A 19,504-nucleotide genomic window follows, 5' to 3' on the forward strand; every position below is an offset into this window, starting at 1 on the left:
TGTGAAATGTAGTAATTATGACTAGTAATGTAATAGCACAAATACAGTAACTAAAGCTTGGATGAATACATGAGAGACATCTTATGATGGATTAAATGTCATAAATGATAGTGAATTTTGTGTTTCATGAAAACATAAGAATATTGGAATTGTGTAAATGAATGGTACAATGTAATAAACACCAGGTTTGAGTGTATGTTGTATGTTTTTTTTAATGCAATAAAAGTTATTTTGTAATATTAAAAAATATTAAAAGAAAAACCTTCCTCCGCAGTCTGACTGTCTTCTGTGGACAAAGCCAGGCTGAGGAGGAAGGGGAAGAGCGGGCACTCGCCCCTCAAGCCTCTTTTCCAGCCCGGCTGTCTTCCTAGGTTTTACAGGTCATGTCAGAATCAATAATTTTGGTTTTCAAATCTGACCTCAACTTGTAGATAAGGTCGACTTATACTCAAGTACAGTGCTCCCTCATCTTACATGGGGGATCCATTCTGGACACACATGCACCCCGTGTAAGGCAAATTCTGCAAATGATCAAGCCCCCCATTCACCATATTAGGGCTTGCCGTCCACATAACCACGTATGGTAAGCCCTCATACGGCATAAGCACGCTGTATATATGGTGCATTTTGAAAGGAGGAGAGACTACAGTTTAGAAGAAAAGCTCACATTCATAAAGTATTTATCATAATCCCTGTTGCTACTATGTAAAATTTCATCTGTAAAATAGTATCCATAAGACTGGAGACCAGTGTGGGAATCATGGGTCCCACAAGATGGTGGATTGCAATTCCCTTTATCCCTAGCCAACATAGTTGTCCATAAGAAGTGCTGGGAGTTGCAATCCTAGCAACATCTGGATGGTCGCATGATGTCCACTCCTGTTCTGGAGTAGAAGCCAAAAATACTGTCTTCAAATAATTTGTTTCAGACACTCTTGGGGAAGGTGTGAGTTTCTTTCATTAGATGTGTGTCACCACCCAAAGTCTCTTTACAGTTTGAAAAACTTTATAACATAACTTTCAATTCAGTTAACTATAATATATTTTGAGAATTATATTTATTATTTTGAACTGAATGCTGTTTTTAAATTTACTATTTTTTCTCCCCAGGAGCACAGAAAGAAGGAGCAGCAGGCTTCTTCAAAGGAATTGGAAAAGGTTTAGTAGGAGCAGTGGCAAGACCCACTGGAGGAATAATAGATATGGCAAGCAGCACTTTTCAAGGAATTAAAAGGCAAGAATGCATTGATTGCCAATCATCCCATAGTAAAACACTAAATTCTGTTTCTCTGTCTTTAATCACATAAGTGGACGTTTTTATTGCTGATGCCAAATCTGTTCTCTTTGTAATACTATAAAGCACCACTCATATAATCTTGGTTGGAATAAGTAAAATTACTATGAGAAGTTGCAAAGCCTGTTGTGTTCTATTCTCTGCCAATTTGTTTTTTACATTTGCTCATTGACTTTCGTTTAAAATTGCAGAATAAAATTGTAAGTGCTGATAACACAGATAATTCAAATGAAATAGAATCAACTTATTTGTTTGTTTGCTTTTAATCAACAGTTGCATACTATACCAGGATGATTACACTATAGCATACATTAAATTTTATTGTATAAAGCAACATAAAATACTTTCTCTGCACATAAAATACTCATTAACATGCTAGATGGATAGACTCAATTAGGGAGGTTGCAGGTCTGAATTTATACGACCTAAGCAGAGCAGCGGAGGGGCTTGGAGATACCTCATTTACAGGGTCACCATGACTCCAGGTCAACTCAAGGATAGTTAACAACAACAACAACAGACGTTTGACAGCAGAAAATAATTCTAAAGATTTATGACTTACTTTGCATATTTAATTCTATTTTAGAAAGCTCAAATTATATTAAAACTTTTAAATATTCATCCTGTTCATGTACAATATGAAAATCTTTAACTTTTATTTTCAGAGCTACACATGCTTCTAATGATGTCGTGAGTCTGCGTCCTCCCCGCTTCTTTAGTGATGATGGAGTTATTCGACCATACCGATTAAGAGACGGTGCAGGAAGTCAAATGTTACAGGTGAAGAAAGTAAATCATGAAGATGTGATATGAAATTTTACGCAGTCTACCATATATATAGTACAGAAACACACAGGAAAATTATCAGTCGGTTACTTAACAGATGTTTATTTTATTTTTATTTTTTAGATTTAAGAATTCCTTCACTTTTAGCATTCAGGAGTATTTTAATATTTAGTAAATAGGAACCACTTTTTAATGTTGCATTACTCAAATTTCCTTCGTAATCTTCCTATTAGTTCAGCTAAAAAGGTTAGGGGGTGTGTAATTATTGATTTTAAGTTTCAAAAAATTCAGTAGAGATTCATTATATGAAGCTCTATCACATCTGCTGCTGTTATTAGGGAATGATTTATTTCTCTAGTACAACCTTTTCTTGCAACTCTGCATATGTCCCTGTGCCTGTGGATTCCTTTCTTCTGTTTCCTTTCATACATTGATATTTAACTGACCAGGCTCATTTCATTTTGAAAAATTCTTTAAAAGTTTTCTTTAATCCTCTTTTGGAGTTTTTTAAAGTAGAGTGCTCTGTTTTGAAATGATACTAGGAGATAGCTTTTGAATGCTTAAGGTGAGATATTTAAATTTTGTTTTTAATTGTTTCTTAAAAGCAAAAAAAATTAGAAATGGACACACACAAAAAACTTTTTTTAGTGTGGTTAAAAAGCAACAACAAAACTTCTACTAAAACGTTGTATAAAGCCTTAGCTAAACAATGAACCCAGGTGCTTTAGTAAGAAGAGAAATAGAATGACAGGCGACCTTGAAGAGAAGTGCCTTCCTGTCAAATCATTTTTTAAAAAAAGAATCCTCAGGGGTTTTTTAAATTTCAAATGCTCTTTGTATTTTAGGCATTTTCATTTATTTTAAGTGCATTTATCCTATATGCTGCAAAATGCATGCTCTTTGAATATTAGATAGTGGCTACTATTGCTTGTTCTACTGATGACTAGAATCTATCTGAACCTACTGTAAGAAAGAAAAATTCCAGGAGAGTTTATTCTGTTTCTACCTGAGGGTGCATTACATTAACCACGATTTTGTGATTTATATTAACTTGTTTTACCTGTTGAGTATCTCATTAGTACAGTATATACTCTTGAGTATGAGGCAGGAAAGAAATCTTCTATAACATCAGAATGTATTGTTGCCATTTTCCCAGTTTGTTCGATAAGTTGGAAGTGACATTTTAACAGTATACTTTACACCTGGAGAAAGGGCTATTGGGGCATGATCCAACAGTGGGTGTCCTTTGGGAAAACTGCATTCCATTGAAATCAGGAGAGGCAATCTCTGGAGCTCCTTGTGCGCCCCTAAATATTTCTCTTTAGAGCTGGTATCATCTCCATAGATGGTTTTTGGAAGGTGTTGAAGTCTGGAAGTGAGGAGGGAAGGGCAAAGAAATAAATATGCAAGCATCCCTCCTGCAGAACATTGAATTTGTAGTCATACTTGGTTCCCTTCCCTTCATGACAAATGGTCAGTCCTGGGAGATGGTCCTATTCTGTAGGCTTGAGCATTCAAGAGATATACAATCTTCTGTTAATCTCATGCTGGAGAATCTGCAACCAGAGTGGATTTGTCACATGCTGAGATGGACTCCACCATCTTTTTCTCTTGAAAAGAGATGCATTTTAGAGGCAGTAAGATTCACAACTCATACATTTGAAACACATTCCTATTTTTAAGCTTACTGCAAGATCACAGAAAACCTGATTAAAGTACAAAGCATTTAGTCAAAAGAGTATCAGAAAAAGAGGTATGAGTCACAGGTGTATTCTCAAATCCAATGAACTTTATTTTTTTTTAAAGAAAACTATATTTTCAATATATATGCATCATTTTCCAGGGGGGAAATCATATTTTTACAGTCTCAATTTGAGATCATAAGAAATTGTCATGCACTTAAATAGACACGGTTGTTGGTTATTTACGAATTTTTGTTTTGGCATGGTACTGTGTTATTGGTACCATAATTCAGAATTCCTGGTTAATGCAGAAACTGATGTTCAGAGTTGCACTGTTCCAAGTGACTTAGCTGTACGCTGGAAAGAAATAAACATCATTCTAGACAGATCAGTACACAGCTATATGAATCAGATTTTATCTCTCTCTCTCTTTATAGGTTTTCTGCTTTATACACTAGACCTAAGTCTAAAAACTAAAAACAGAAATAGCTTTTATTTAGTATAGCCATGGTCCACTTCATCCTGTTCTTTGTATGTTTTATAATATGAATGGATTTGTCTTTTTAATCAGTTTTGTGATTTTCATATATTTACAAAACAAATAAGCTTGGATTTTATTTTGCTATATGATGTAATACAGCATTAACATTGGAAGAATCATAACTCTTCTATCTACTAATAGTTACATCTCATCTTTCATTTTCATTTTTTGCATTTTTAAAAACTGACTGACTAAACTTTCTAGCTTCATCTAACACTTCTGCTTCTTTCTTCTTTTACCATGCTTTCAGAAAAGACAGGCCTACAGAAAATGGACTATGTGTCATTTTAGTGATAGTGATGATGATGACAGTTAGGATAATACATGCTTTCTATGTTGAATGTTGCTGCTTCTTTGAGTATGATGACCACAGAAAAGCACAAATTCCAGTAACTGTTTTAACTTTTTGTCTTAAATGTAGGTTTGTGATTTTTAAAATATGCACTAATTAAGTATGAGCATAAATGTGAAAAAATGTGTTGTTTAAACAGAATATGTTTAAGCTTTATTAAGAAGTTTTAAATAGACCATACATGTGTGACAGTGGCCTTTTCAGTTACAACTCCATATAATTGTTCTTACATAGCATATTTTCTATTTGAATTACTATTTTAATTTTGTGCATTAAATTTAAACACTTTGTGTTGTTGTTTTTTACAAAATGCTTTTTAGAAGTGAATAAGTGTTCATTGTTGTCCTGTAGGCTGTTTTTATTGTTGTTTTAGATTCTTTTTAGGTATTGAAAATATTGTCTGAAAATTTTGTATTAACAATAAATGAATCTGTATAAGAAAAGATTGATCTGTTCTGTTCAAACTCCCACATCATTCATTAATCTTCTATTTTTGACTCCTAAATTTGTCATATAAAAGCTTGCTCTTTCAAAATTGTTTATTTGTAAAGACACATTTATATTATACATCTTTTCTTTCTCAGAAACATACTTTTTGAGATGGTTTTCTTTTACATTTTTATTCAAATATATTGTGATATGTAAAGCAAAATATAAACCTATTATTCTAAGCCCATGTTTCAACAGAAACCCTAGTGTTGATATGACATGGGGGGTGAGGATTGTGGCTATTCCAGTTCTTGCATGATGATGCAAACTTGGTAAGCACACCTGTGAAGGAGGTGCTTGGCAGACTTGGATTCAAGACAGCCAGTAATGGTTCAGAGACACTGTGAAGGGGGTAGCAAGGGATCAGAAAGTTTACAAAGCAGGAGGGTGTGTCTGAGAGAATTCAGACAGGGTTGACAGTTGGATGAGGCAGTTCGACAAGTCAGTGGGGAGTGAATGTGTACTGGTTGCCTGAAATAACTGAAGGGGCATAATTGAGGTTGAATACCATCATATGGTTGAAACTAAGTATTGGAATATGTTAATGCATTTACTATTCTACAGGATATAATAAACCACATTAATTCTCTTGTTATTTTCTTACATTTGACTCAGGCAGTCTTTTTTCACCCTGAGTCAAGGGGTGGTCTGCTTACCATAAAGAACACAAAGCTAACACCCAAATGTGTCCACACTAAGGTCACCTGGATGCCCAGAAACCCAATATAGGAAAGAGAAGAGTTGCAGGAACAAGGGCAGAATGAGTGGCAGGGTTCATAGGGGCTGGAGTGTTAGGGCCAGCCTGGGTAAAGGGATCTGTCACAAGACCAGTGGTGAACTCTCACAAGACCACTGACAGACCTTGGGTGCTGAAGCTTGCAAGACATATAAAAGAAATTACATTACTACCTCTTTTGTAAAATATTACTACTTATTGGTCAGAAAAAGCTTAGTGGAAGGCTATATGCCAGTGTTTAGGCCAGTGTGGTTAGATATATCAGGCACTGATGTTCTAAGGATTGCCATTCTAACTGTATATTTGGTGTGCTAGAACATCATGAGATCTCCTTCCTATACAATCTGTTGCAGAGAAGTACAGATGATTAAATTGGAATGAGTATTACTCTTATGAACACAAAGGAGAAGTTGGAGTTAGGTATGTGTTCTTTTGGAGGACTAGACTCTTTAGTTTCATTATCCCAGAACTGAATATTGATCCTAGCTAATGAAATTTTGAAAGAGAAGCATCTAGGTATTTCTTCTTAAAGTCAGCTATTGGGATGGTATAAAATAGCTTGCATAAGAGAAAGGTGAATCCAGAAATATTGTTTTGAAGAGTAAGAAAACTATGAGACAACCGGAATGATTGAAAAGATTAGAAAGCCCCAGGCTTTGTTACTATTCTTCCTGATTTTATCATGGAGATCCATACACATTTTGTTAATCTCAGAATATTTTTGTCAGCTCCCAGCATCATCAGAGTTTTTGTATACCCAGATCCCAAAATACAGCAGATTTCCCTTTTCTGAACTGGAGTTCTCCAGTACAACATAAATTAATTCCGTGTAATATAGTTCTTATAGGTTGTTTTCAAATTTAGCCTTGTTAAACTCATTCTCTCCTACATCAATTTTGAAAGCAAGTTATAAGTGTGACATTACATAAGCAGTTGTCCCTATTTAATTTCAAGGTGGTTTAGATTTTCTGAATTTCCAAAACTAAAAGCAATTCCAGAGGGAGTTGGTGATTATAACTAGATTATAATTTATCTGGTGGCAAAGGCATTAAAAAACAGGAGGATCCATCCAGAGAGATCTTCTGTTTAAAAAATTTGTGAAGCATTGCTACAAGAGTCCCTGTCAGATGTTCTGATATAGCAGCAACCAGTTGTTTTATTTCTCAGTGTCAGTTGTTCACCATCTCATTCCTCAACTTTCTTTGCTGGGTTGGCTAAAGAAATTTTCCTGACAGAGGCAGATCAACAAATGGCACTTGGACCCCACACTTGTCTTCCAATTATGGTACCTAGTACCAAAGGTGGGTTCGATTGTTTGGAGGCTAAAGTGGAAAGAAAGGGAGTCATATACACCTCTTTGAGTTCATTGTAGGAAATATGGAATATATATGTAATAAATAAAAATGATAGAATCTGATGAATATCATTCTTCCTCCGTGACAGTAAAAATAACAATAATAAATAGCCATTTTTCTGCCTCTCTATTATTCAGATATCAGCCACTTGAAGGGACTTCTCAACTTTGCAGAAAGATAAAAGTGGCCTAACTGAGAAGTGAAGTTGCTGGTTGTCTTGAGAGTGAATGCTTGGCACTACTAATTAAAATAATGCTGTCATGGAGCTTTTGCTCTTCTGCTTTGGAAAAGGGAGTATGTTTTTTATTGTTAGAATTAAGTCAAACATTTCCTCATTTGTTTGAAGAAGACAGCAGACAAGCTGACAAAAGACCATTGTACAACAAATGAAAGCTGGAAGCTTAGTGGGGTGACACTGAGTAAATTAAGAGTTAAAAATGGAAAACGTGAAAGTGAATGCTGAGAAAGCTTGGTTGAAAACAATGTAGTCTTCTAGGTAATAGTTGAAATTGCTAAATTTGGAAATTAATGGTAGGAGAATACATAAGGCACTTCATTGCAAAGGAATCTTAATCAGTACCATGGACTTCAAGTAACTTGAAGTACCAACTGTAACACATACTGTATATACTTGTGTGTAAGTTAAGAAATTTAGGTTAAAAAAATGACAGAAAAAAACTGGGTCGGTTTATACATTATCAATATGGTACTTTGTCCCAAGCTTCTCCCCATCTAAGTTTCCTCTGCAAGGGACATCCCGGTTGGGGAGAGGCTGGAAAGGATGATCGATCACCCTGCAGCCTCTCCTCAGCTGGGCTGCCTCCATGGACCTCCCTCTGTAGCAGGCATAACTTTTTATGAGCTGGAGCAGACAGACCAGGAAAGCATAGACTATTCAGACACCCATCCCTGCGCGGACTCAGGGATCTGGGACCAGTGTGCCTTACCTTAAAGGCCAGTGACCTGTCAGAGAAGCCCCCCAGTTGCTGCACCTAACACAGAAATGGGGCCAGGCACCCCATTTCTTTGTCAAATACAGTGACTGTGGGGCTTTTCAGATGGATTGCCAGCCGTTAAGGTAAGTAGCACCAGTGGGGGTATAAACAGCCTGCTTTTGCAGCAGAGTTTCAAGGAAACTGCACAAAACCAGGTCTTTTTCCCCCCTGGGGTAAAGGCAATTTACCCTGGGATCAGGCCAGAACCTCCAGATCTGTCTAAATAGGCAGGATCAGGTCAAATCCTGCCATGGATGTCTAGCCTGCATTGTCTAAACTAAATGTGAGGCCAGGGGAAGTAGGGCCATTTGGTCCATGCTGCAGACAAACCCTATGATACTTTTTTGTTTTAGTTGGGCTCCAAATACTTTTTATGATTGTCTTCAACTGCCTTTGAGAGTTATTTTAATGCTCTGTATTTCCACAATATTCTATTGATTCTGGGATTGCTTTTTAAATGTCTTTTTGCTGTTCTCTGCTGATGTTATTGAACTTTTTTGCCAATTACTATTAGAATACTTCTAGTTTTTATGTAACATGCCAAGAAAATGTTTGGTTTTTTTAGTACACTGTGAAACAGCTTGCAAAAGATAACCATACAAGGTGGCCTATAAAAAACATTCAGCAAAGCTAAATTCTCTGTACGTGTGTGTGTGTGTGTGTGTGTGTGTGTGTGCATCATATGCATGCGCCTGTGCGTGTCTGTGCATATATGGACATGCATTCACACATATGTATATATGCATCACATATTTAGTGGAATTTTTATGTTAACCTTCACAATATATTCATTCAGTACCTACAGTTTATTATGTATTATTTTTAGAATCTATGCTATATAAATGGCAGTGGAAATTAACATTTTTATAAATTTAATTTCTCATCTTGCAGTTACTGAAATTAACGTAATGATTAAATGTAACCTATTCACCCAAATTATATGCACATTGTTTTTAAAATCCTTCTCCACATCATCTGCTTTGTGCTGTAATTCAGAATCTAAATCTAAAATGAACATTCTTCATGTTTAAGGAGAAATGTGAAAATATTTTAGCCACCATCATCAATTTTATGTAGAATGTAAGCACATCACTGATACTGACTTTTTATTACTGTAGAGTATTGGCCTTTGATCCCAGACTGATTCATCCCTTTAATCTCTGATTGTGTGATTTAAAGATTGATTGACTTATTGACTGAATTGATTGATGTAATGATTGTTTGAGGGAGAGAGATGAATGTGTATGAGAGAGAAAAGAGAGAGATGTTGGTATCATTTTAACATTTAACATTTAAATTTCTCCTTTGGCTTTTAAAGGAGGTTTTATGTAAAGTGAGAAGACTTGTTCAGCATACTTTCCTCCCAGAACTTCTAGATGAAGAAGGGTTCCTCCCTATTTAATTACAATAGGGCTGCAACCTGTTTTATTTGTCCTTAATTGTTGATTACTGTAATGAACTAATTATCCTATCAGTTACCCATCACCCTTTACTATGTGTCTCAACAATTGTTCAGCCTGACAAAACTCCCAAATAAGCATAGACACTGAGAATTGAAAAGGCCATTCCAACACATTAATTATTTGTCAAAGCCACAAAAAATAATTCCTGAAAGAATTCATGCCGAAATGGTATTTGCTTTTTGAAAAAGCTGCATCTGTCTAAACTTCTAGCAACCTGAAAAATTTTCAAGGCTTTACACTTCTCAGAGCAGGCCAGTATTATGCCCACATTCTTTTAGAAGTAAGGCCTCTTCAGTCAATATATACCAAGAAGTGTAATTGTTGTATGAGGTGGTGTGATATGTATTTTAAAAAATGGTTTTAACTTGTGTGATTAAAAATCTGTCAGTTTTATACCATTGTAGTGTAAAATTAGTCGAGTGAGTTTATATTGCTTAGTCATAGCAGATAGGAAATGTATTCAATTTTTTGAGATCTTATAAATGCAGTGGTACCTTAGTATCCATTAAGGTTTGGTTCCTGGACCCCCTGTAGATACCAAAATCCAATTATACTCAAAGCCCATTATATACAGTAGCATAGTGAAATGATGTCACTGATATAAAATAGCAAAATCAAGGCTTGCTTTTGGAAATTTATATCGTTTTGGGGTATTTTCAAGCTGTTCATGGTTAAATCTGTGGATGAAGAATCCATAGATATGAAGGGCAGAAAGGAATAACTATATTATTATTCTGAAGAAGAAGAGCCCTCCCTCCAGTCCATCTGCCTTGGTCCAGGCCTCGGCGGGAGAGAAGAATGCTGGACCTGATCCTTTTCCCCCTCACCATTCCCTTCTCCTTTTGTGTCACGTCTTTTTAGATTGTAAGCCTGAGGGCAGGGAACCATCTATTATCCCCTCTGGTGTAAGTCGCCCGGATTCCCAGTGATTGGGCGACATATAAATAAATCCTATTATTATTATTCTTCTATATTTTCTTCAAAAATTTCTGTATTCTAGGGAATTCTATATAACTTTCTTTTTCTTTTAGAATATTGAAAATGGAAGATTTGCAAAACTGAGATACTTTGCGCATGCAATGGTTAATAATACAGATTTGCTAATGGTAACCAGAAGGTAAGGTTTCCTTTTTTTCCTGGTAAATTCATACAAACTGCATTCCTTACTTTAATTTAATTGTAGGGCTACCATAGAAAATAATTAGAGTTGAATTTGGGAACCTAATTGGGTCTTGTCTTTTCTTTCTTTTTTGACTGATATTACTAGATAAGAAACTAGAAGCGTGAGAACTTGAGAGGTTTAAATACCATCTAGGAAGTTTTTACAGATTAGGCAAATAAGAAATATTATTTAGATCGTAACTGTTATTTGTTAATTTTTGTTTTTGTTTCTGTCGGTATATGTTAATGTATATAGGTATAAATGTTTGTTATTGTTCTGTTTTATTTGTTTTTTTTAAATATTCAATAAAATAAAAAAAGAAGAGCATTCAGATTTCAACAGATAACATGTTTGTAAAATCGTACAGCTGCAAACAAGGTGATTCAAGATCAGTTCTGCTGATCAAGGAGATGCATCGACTTCTCTGTTGGGTAGAGAAAACATCAAAGTCTATCATAGCTGTGTATTTGAAATGCGCGCTGAATGTGAAATTACTTGAACGGGCACAATATTCAACAGGGAGAATAGTCTGTAAATAAGGAAGTTTTTCAACATTTAGACAACTACTACAGTCCATTTCAAGTGGATTTATTTGCCACTGGAATGAATTTCAAGTTAAAACAACATTTTTCACTAGAAGGAAGCAGAAATGCAGAGAAGCACAATGTTTTCAGATTTCTGCAGGCTGGGGTTGAGAAAAGTTTAAAACCTAATGCTTTAAAAAGACAGGCAGTAGCACTGGCCACAGTAATAGAACCGGATGGTTGTGCCTTATCTGCACATCTGCATGATAAAGGGTTTTTAGCTTTTTAATCATGTTTTTAAAATAATATTGTTATTTAATTCCTTTTTAACTTTTGTAAAATAATATTTTAACTCAATCCTTTTTAAGTTATTGTAAGCCACCTTGAATCTCATTTTAAGAGAAAGGTGTGATATAAATTAAATAAATAAATAATACTCTTCTAATTTATAGGTTTATAATAGGTTTACTAGCTGTTTGTTAGGCGTAAGGGTCAAGGGTATATGGAGATTCTACACCAAAAAAACAACCCCTTATTTATTCACATAAAAGGAGAGGCATCTGAAATATGGAAGTGTTGCTGACTGAAGTGACTAGAATTCCATGATGTATTGATGAGCAGTTTAAGTAATAATGAGCTAAACTAAACCAAAACTATATTGTCACAAGTACTTTTTTTAGTTTTCCATATATTTCCCCCAAAATTACCTGTATACAACCGTTCTTTTTTGTGTGTGTTGTTTTTTTAAATCCAGTAAAGAAAATCCCATGATAGGTTCATCTTATTTCAAGGCCTACGACAACAAAATAGGAAGTAGTTTTTCTAAGCTGACTGATTTAAAATAATTACAATAAGTACAATGATGAACACATAAGATTAAGTGCAGTAGTGCTCCTTGGACAAATACTGGTATGATATTCATAGGTAGAGAGAATGCCAACGTGTGTGATCGAGAGGCCATTTAAAAATGTGTGTGTGTGTGCACACAAACACCAGTAATTGCAACCTTATTATATTTCTGCTTGTATTATTTTAATACTTCCTTTTGCATTCTTGTTTAGTGGCATATTGTTTGTGACAAGAGGTACATTTGGACAATTAACATGTGAATGGCAGTACACATATGATGAATTTACCAAGGAGCCATTCATTGTTGATGGACGGAGGTTGCGCATTGAAGCAAAGGTATGATTCTCGATGCTTGAAGTGTAATAAAACAAAGGCTAATGAACATTTTGTGTACTGTAAATATATCCCAGCATAGTTACACTGGATTTCACAGCTTTACAACCCAGTGTCATGGCCTGGAACGTGCCCTTTGTATAATGGATGATTGGCTCCTCACCCATTGAGGCTTTATCCACACTGCAGAAATAATTTGGTTTGACACCACTTTAACTTGCCATAGCTCAATGCTACAGAAGTTTGGGAATTGTAGTTTGTTGTGGCACCAGAGCTCACTGATAGAGAAAGCTAAATGTCTCATAAAAACTACAATTCCCAGAATTCCATAGCATGGAATGCCAGGTAAAGTGGTGTCAAACAGCATTATTTCTGCAGTGTGGATTCAGCCCAAGGCAAAAGGCAAAAGAGAGGGTTTTGTGCTTGAGAAATGATTGGCTGCATTAGGAGACTCCACTTACATAACCTCTGGGAAAATGCAACAAGTTAACAACTATTTTTATAATATAGTAGTCTAGCAGGACTTTGTCCATTATGTCAGCTTTAGAAAGTAATACTTTCAGTGAATTTTTAAAAGACCATTTAAATCCTAATCTTATATGGAAACTTATTTTTCTTCTTTTACTGGTTTACTGTACTATTTCTATAACCATCAAATTTATCAAGCCAGTAGAGCACCACCTATGATTCCCCCCCCCCTAAAAAATACCGTAGTTTACTGAATAAATACGGGGGAAATACACACAGATCAAGTACATGTGAAATTTCATTGTAAAATCAAAGGTTGGATTTTTACCTTTACTGCTGCAGCACTTTCCTTCCCTTCTTTAGCCCTACTCTACTAATGTCACTTCCTTGCATTTTGTCACAGAAAATTAGCCTTTGGGAGGGTACTCTTATTTTCTGTAAGGCAGCACTTTTTATTCAATCTTGGAACAGTAGTGCCTGGTGTTACTGATGTTAATCATAATTCCTGTATATAGTGATAGCAACAGTTGTGACATAAACAACTAGCAAACTTAAACTTAAACCATTAAATTACAGTATCATACACCCAGCCTAAATTTATTTACATATACATAATTTCATGTGGTTAAAGTGAAAATTTGGTAAGATGTCATGTTTTTTTTAAAAATGTAAGAACAATTTTAACAATTTTTAAAAACTTAATTAAAAAATATTTTAAAAATGTAGGGCCTCCCCTTTCTCCTTCCACTGAGCCTCATCCTAATCACACCATCTATTCTGCTGAGCTCCAGCATTTTAAAGAGATGCAGGCTAACCCCACAACCCGTTTCTGCCAAAAGGCATATGTTTGGGGAGAAGTAGTGTCACACACACACACACACACACACACCCTATTAAGGTGCCACCTTGTGCATTGTGTACTCCTCACACCCCCTAGAGATGCCCCTGCCTTGGAGTAGTGAAGGATGTGAAGTAACGAAGAAGGAAGCAATTCCATTGCCTTTCTTTCCGTAATTGTACACCAGTCTCAAGTTCTCCATTCTCATGTGCCATTATATTCTGGTGTCTCATGGAAGAAATAGCTTTTACACGGTCAATTATATAAAATAAATATTTTTATTAAAATTTCTGTACAGCTATATTTTTCACCATTTTGAAACACTCAGTTTTACATAGCATTTCTTTCTAAATTACTGTTTTGAAAAAGAAAATTTGTCTGTTTCTTTTTGTGCAGTTCCCACCCTCATCCAAACATACACACTTTATATAAAGCGTGTTGAGAAGGAGGCAGCATGAATGAGAGTTTTTAGAGGGATTGGGGTTTTTGAACGAGGAAGGTAGAGAATTCCTACCACTGCAGCAACCTTCCCCCCATAAAACAAAATTATGCAAGCATAAGTGGGACTAATATTAACTACGCATATAGTTTTGGAAGGTGCTCTGACTTTTTTGTTTTTACTTTGTAGGAACGAGTAAAATCTGTGTTCCATGCCAAAGAGTTTGGGAAAATAATTAATTTTAAAACACCATCTGATGCTAAGGTAAATATTGCAAACGTATTATTGAAGTGCTATACATTTATAACCTGAAATTTCCCTAGAAATAATATGCAAACACAATCTTAATCCAGAGTCATCTGCTCTTGCTAATGTGTGCGCACTGAACAAGCAGTCATTCCCTGTTTGTTTAGCATATAAACAATATCTAGGCTTCCATAGTGGTTTGTAGAGATACCTCTTCCAGTGAAAACTCCTTGAGAATGATAATAATAGGTGTCAAGGAACTGCAGCCAAATAGGACAGTTAGAGTAATGACTAAATACAGTGCAAGGAACAACTTCCAAACTTTTAAACCGAATTGTCTATGTAAAAGCATAATCATTTAGGAACACTGAAATGTCAATGCTGGACTGGTAAATTCTCCGGAATATCATGTCCATATGACATATTCCGTAATCCATATTCTCAGAAATGTCAGCTCATTTAAGAGTCTGGCAATAGCCCCACCTGTGTCATTTTTGAGATATGAAACAACATCCTGAGTTGTGGAGAAGTAGCATAATAGTTCAGCAGGCAGAGCTGAGTTACCATCTCCCATCTACACCCTGCCAGTTTTCACTGCTTTGGCTACCCAAAGCAACTAGTTTCTTGCTGGTAAGAGAATGAGGAAGCAACAGAAAGTCCAACTATTTTCCTATAGCTGAATGCACAGTGACAAACATATTTAGGAGCCTTTGAAGGACCCCGAAGTTACTGAAGATTATGTCATTTCAGAGAAAAAGTGGGTTTTGGTAAAAGACCTCCAACCTCAATGATGACCAAAAAAAGAGTGGGGATTAGAGCTGTGGATGTAATTAACCATTGTAACTTTGTAAAAGGAAGCCAACCAGGGACTGTCATTTAGTATAATGGTATGCTGTCTTATCTAGTGATGATTGCACTATTGTTATCTAAATGTGTGATTTTAGTGAAATACATTTTCTTTTGAATTTTCAGTGGATTCTCTCTAAGCTGGAAGAAGCAAGGGAGAACCAAACAAACTTATGACCTTTGGTGTAAGATTTACAAGATGGACAAAATGAAGACTGCAGAACTCAAACTACTTTACACTTGATCACAGCTTGGCATGTTGCATTGTTGGCATATGAAGGGAAATGAGACTGTGATTATTCACACAAATTGATTTTGATTGAAACATCTCCATTGGTCAGTGCTGGCCAAACTGCTCTGTCAGTGAGAATCTGCCAAATTGTGGGTTACTGGATGTAAACTTTATAAATAATACAGAATTATTTAAATCAGGAGTTTAAAATTAAATATTTTTTCTGTTGATTCTATCACATATTCTGCAAAAGATTTAAAGCCTAGCGCAGTCTTAGGACAGATGAATTTTAATTTAGTGTGTTATAAAATGATGCATCACCTACTAATATTCACTTAAATTCAGTTTAATTGTTCAGGGAAAGACTGATTTAACCAGCACTGCTCTTATATTATGAATGACTTGCTGACCAGTTTATTCAAAAAAGCCTTTTTATTTACTAATATGTGTAAATCATGAGGTTACTTAGTTTTTTATACAAATAAACAGTTTCTGGTACTGTAATATCATTTTTAACTTTCACTTTTTTATACAATACAAAATTAAACAAAATATTCTGGTGCCTCATGATGAGATGTACAAAAAATATGAATTTATTGAAATTATAACTTGAGTATGGATGTGCCTTGGCAATTTGCTTTGAATGGCATGGTCTTTACTTTTAACACTAACTTGAAGTAAATTCACAAAAACCTTGTACAGCAGATGCACTGAAACAGTATTCTGTGTTTTCTGACCTCTATAATACAATCGCCCCCTCCACATTTGCAGATTACTGTATTTCTACTACCTCCTCTGCTGCCCAATATACACCCATGGTCCTCCAGCATGATTCTATGGTTCACTTCCAGTGGTGGACCTACAAAAACATAGGGAGAACTGTTCTGTAAACATTGATAGGTTCTCCATTGCAATTCAGCACTGGAAGACCTAGAAATGCCTAGAGTAGTAGTTCTCCCATGTAAAATAATTAGGGGCCTATATTCATGGTTTTCTACTTTCATGGGAATCCTGTGCCCCAACCCCCCGGACAGTTGAGGGCTGACTGTATCTTGTGCAAACCTTTTTTTAAATTCCATCGCCATACTGCATGCTTCATTCTCTAATTAAAGGAATTAAAAGAATAATAATTTGGAAAACTTCTATTAACGTTTGTCTTACCATTTAAATTCAAAACAGTTGATAACATTTTTCCATGCAAAACTTTAGAATCAAGTAACAGCTCAATGGTGGAAGGTTACATAATTATTAGTAGTAGTAGTAGTATTTTGGTAAGGCTATGCAATAATGTGTACACATGGGTATCTGGAGAAATTATTTCATGAAAGAGAAAAGGAATGCAAATGTGTAAGTGTATTACATAAGTGAAACGTGAATAGTTTGATGCATGTAGTTAATGTCTGCTGCCAGAATATTCTTTTCAAACTGCTGTTTGGAAGATTGCGGTGAAGGAGATTAGGCCTTGCTGATGGTGCTTAAGTTACCCAATCTGTAGCTTTGTTGTAAAAGCTAAATAAAGTAAATGTCATGCCAAATAAAGTAAACGGCATTTCAAATTGTATGTATTTATATAAACTCATGCTTGCTCCATTATGTAACTACCTGAGGTGGTTACAATAATACATTGCATTTTATTCCTTGATATAACATTTTATTCCTTGATATGCCAAAATGTAAATTAAGTCAACAATTCCCAGAAATGCCAAAGTATTAATTGTATGGTCTCTCTCAAAAATATGAAAGCTATCCTTATTCATTGATTTAACTGACACTGTCATCAGATTTGAGCATATATACATTTACATTTTCAGCTGTAGCATTAGTTACAGGCAACATATATTGCAACTTCTAAGTGTGTACAATAAATATTTCAGTGGCTCTTATACTGTTTAAACCCATCTTCCTTTAATTTTGATTCTGTTATTATATTTATCTGTATCTCTGATGCATGTTAGTTCTTCAGTTCTTCAAGAGATGGCCTGGCAAAAGGATTCTAAAGGGGATTCTACACCATTTTGACAATGTCATTTGACATGAGGCCTTCCTAGTTTTGTCACTAGAACAAAATAACACCATCAAATTGCAAAGACTAGCACACACACAAAGTTTCTTTGTAAAGGCACTCATCATTTTACACCTACTGTATTTAATTAAATGTCACTAAACCGAAAATAAAAGTAAAATGGAAAATGGAAAATGGACAAGCACATTAGACTGCTTTTACTCTTTAGTGACCTTTTTTCTAAAAATGCCTTTAGGCTTCAGTCCATAGGTTGCCAAACAGAAACTTTCTATAGGCACTGGAGCTGGAGACAATCTAAAATGCAGACATGTATATGATCTTATCAGTTGTCTTTTATGGGTTCCAATCACAGTGGATGGGAGTTTTATTTCAATTTAATTAATCTGAAAGTCCCAAATTGTAAACCTCTTGGCAATTAGCTATAGTGCAATGTTTGAAACAATGTGGCCAGTTACATATCAAAGATAATGAATTTAGAACATGTTCTTGGAAGACAAGAGTAACATTTGCAGTAAAAATGTAAAGTACTAGTTTTAATAAATCTTTTTTTTAATTCATAACCAAACAAGTAATCTATTTTATAAAGCATTTAATATGAAAATGTTGTAGCAAGACATCTTTGGTTTAAATACATAATTCAAATACAACAAACTTTGGGTGGGTCAGACTTATATAAGGAAAGGTCTTTCTTCAATCATGTAAAACACAAAAATTAAATAAAAAGTAGAGTCGCCCCTCCATCTGAATCCCTCACTTCTGCAAGAGCAGCAAATGGTGGCGGATAAAATGGAGGGAGCGCCACCATTCAAGCCAATGGGGCTTGAATATTGGCGGTTTTCATTTTCACAGGGGGGTCCAGAACAGATCTCCCGTGAAAATGGATGGGTGACTGTATATAGAGTAAAAACTCTAATCATCTGTGGAGTTCATTTCTGTTCAATGAAATATTTCCGTAGTCAGCAAAGACACAAGTGCTGAAAATGCTGAGAGAGAGCCATCTTTTGTAAGTGTTAAGTACAAAGTATTTTGGCCAGTGAATGTAAATGAGCAGATAGAGCAACAGCTCCCTTTTGCTTATGCCAGGTTGAACTCCTTCAGATTCAAATGCAGGATGGTGTCTTTCACAGCAGCAAAGACAAATCGAATGTTCTCTGTGTCAGTGGCACATGTAAAATGGGAATAGATCACTTTCTCTTTGTCCGGATTCTGTTCCTGGTATAAATTCAGAATGAACTCTTTAGCAGCATTGACATCTTGCTTGGGACCTGTTCGGAAGCAAAACAACTAGTTTAAAAGACAATCCTTGCTATCTTACTTTCTCCATTACTTGCTTTGTGTTTTTGCATATGCAGTTACTTAGAGCCAGCATGGTGTAATGGTTTGAGGGTTGGACTATGACTCTGGAGACCCGGATACAAATCCCCACTCAGCCATGGAAAACCACTGGGGGGCCTTGGGCAAGTCACATTCTCTGAGCCTCGGAGGAGGGCAAAGCCAGCAACCCCCCTCTGAACAAATCTTGCCAAGAAAATCCCATGATAAGGTCGTCATTGGGGCACCATGAGTCGGAAAGTACTTGAAAGCACACAGCAATACAGTTACTTATATTCAGGCAACCATATTCAGATTGGCTACTGCAGGGAAATGTTAACATCTTGAAAATTTGCTGTAGCAATTCATTTACTGGATTCAAAAATCTGACATCAAGTGCTGCTGCAATTGAGATGATATGCATTGACTGTTCCCTCTGTACAGTGTCACCAGCTGTGTCCTGATAAGGTAACTAAGGTAGTTGACATATTGAGCATCAGAGTAATGATGATATATGCCAGGGCAGGGAACATGTGGCCC

At 35.6% G+C, this 19,504-nt stretch overlaps 2 protein-coding genes across 5 annotated transcripts in view; one reads left to right on the forward strand and one right to left on the reverse strand.

Annotated features, from left to right (window-relative positions):
• LOC149286012 (intermembrane lipid transfer protein VPS13A-like) overlaps positions 1 to 17,513 on the forward strand; it is a 207,055-nt gene extending 189,542 nt beyond the window's left edge. For 2 of the 4 annotated variants that reach the window (XM_089494502.1, XM_089494506.1), the window contains 6 exons: positions 1,111 to 1,234; positions 1,960 to 2,074; positions 10,725 to 10,810; positions 12,441 to 12,564; positions 14,496 to 14,570; positions 15,525 to 17,513. In XM_089494502.1, coding sequence (XP_089350628.1) covers positions 1,111 to 1,234; positions 1,960 to 2,074; positions 10,725 to 10,810; positions 12,441 to 12,564; positions 14,496 to 14,570; positions 15,525 to 15,575 — 575 coding nt within the window. In that variant the 3' untranslated portion in view covers positions 15,576 to 17,513. Of the gene's footprint in view, positions 1 to 1,110; positions 1,235 to 1,959; positions 2,075 to 4,553; positions 4,998 to 7,372; positions 9,015 to 10,724; positions 10,811 to 12,440; positions 12,565 to 14,495; positions 14,571 to 15,524 lie in introns of those variants that run through there. The other 2 variants (XM_089494505.1, XM_089494503.1) reach the window with 2 other exon arrangements.
• A 754-nt stretch (positions 17,514 to 18,267) lies between these two features.
• LOC149286013 (guanine nucleotide-binding protein subunit alpha-14-like) overlaps positions 18,268 to 19,504 on the reverse strand; it is a 43,608-nt gene continuing 42,371 nt past the window's right edge. The window contains exon 7 of the mRNA XM_089494529.1: positions 18,268 to 18,918. Coding sequence (XP_089350655.1) covers positions 18,728 to 18,918 — 191 coding nt within the window. The 3' untranslated portion in view covers positions 18,268 to 18,727. The remainder of the gene's footprint in view (positions 18,919 to 19,504) is intronic.

The sequence above is a fragment of the Sceloporus occidentalis genome, unplaced genomic scaffold (genome assembly GCF_023333645.1).
Source record: "Sceloporus occidentalis isolate IW3139 unplaced genomic scaffold, rSceOcc1.0.p SCAF_73, whole genome shotgun sequence".
Classification (NCBI taxonomy): domain Eukaryota; kingdom Metazoa; phylum Chordata; class Lepidosauria; order Squamata; family Phrynosomatidae; genus Sceloporus; species Sceloporus occidentalis.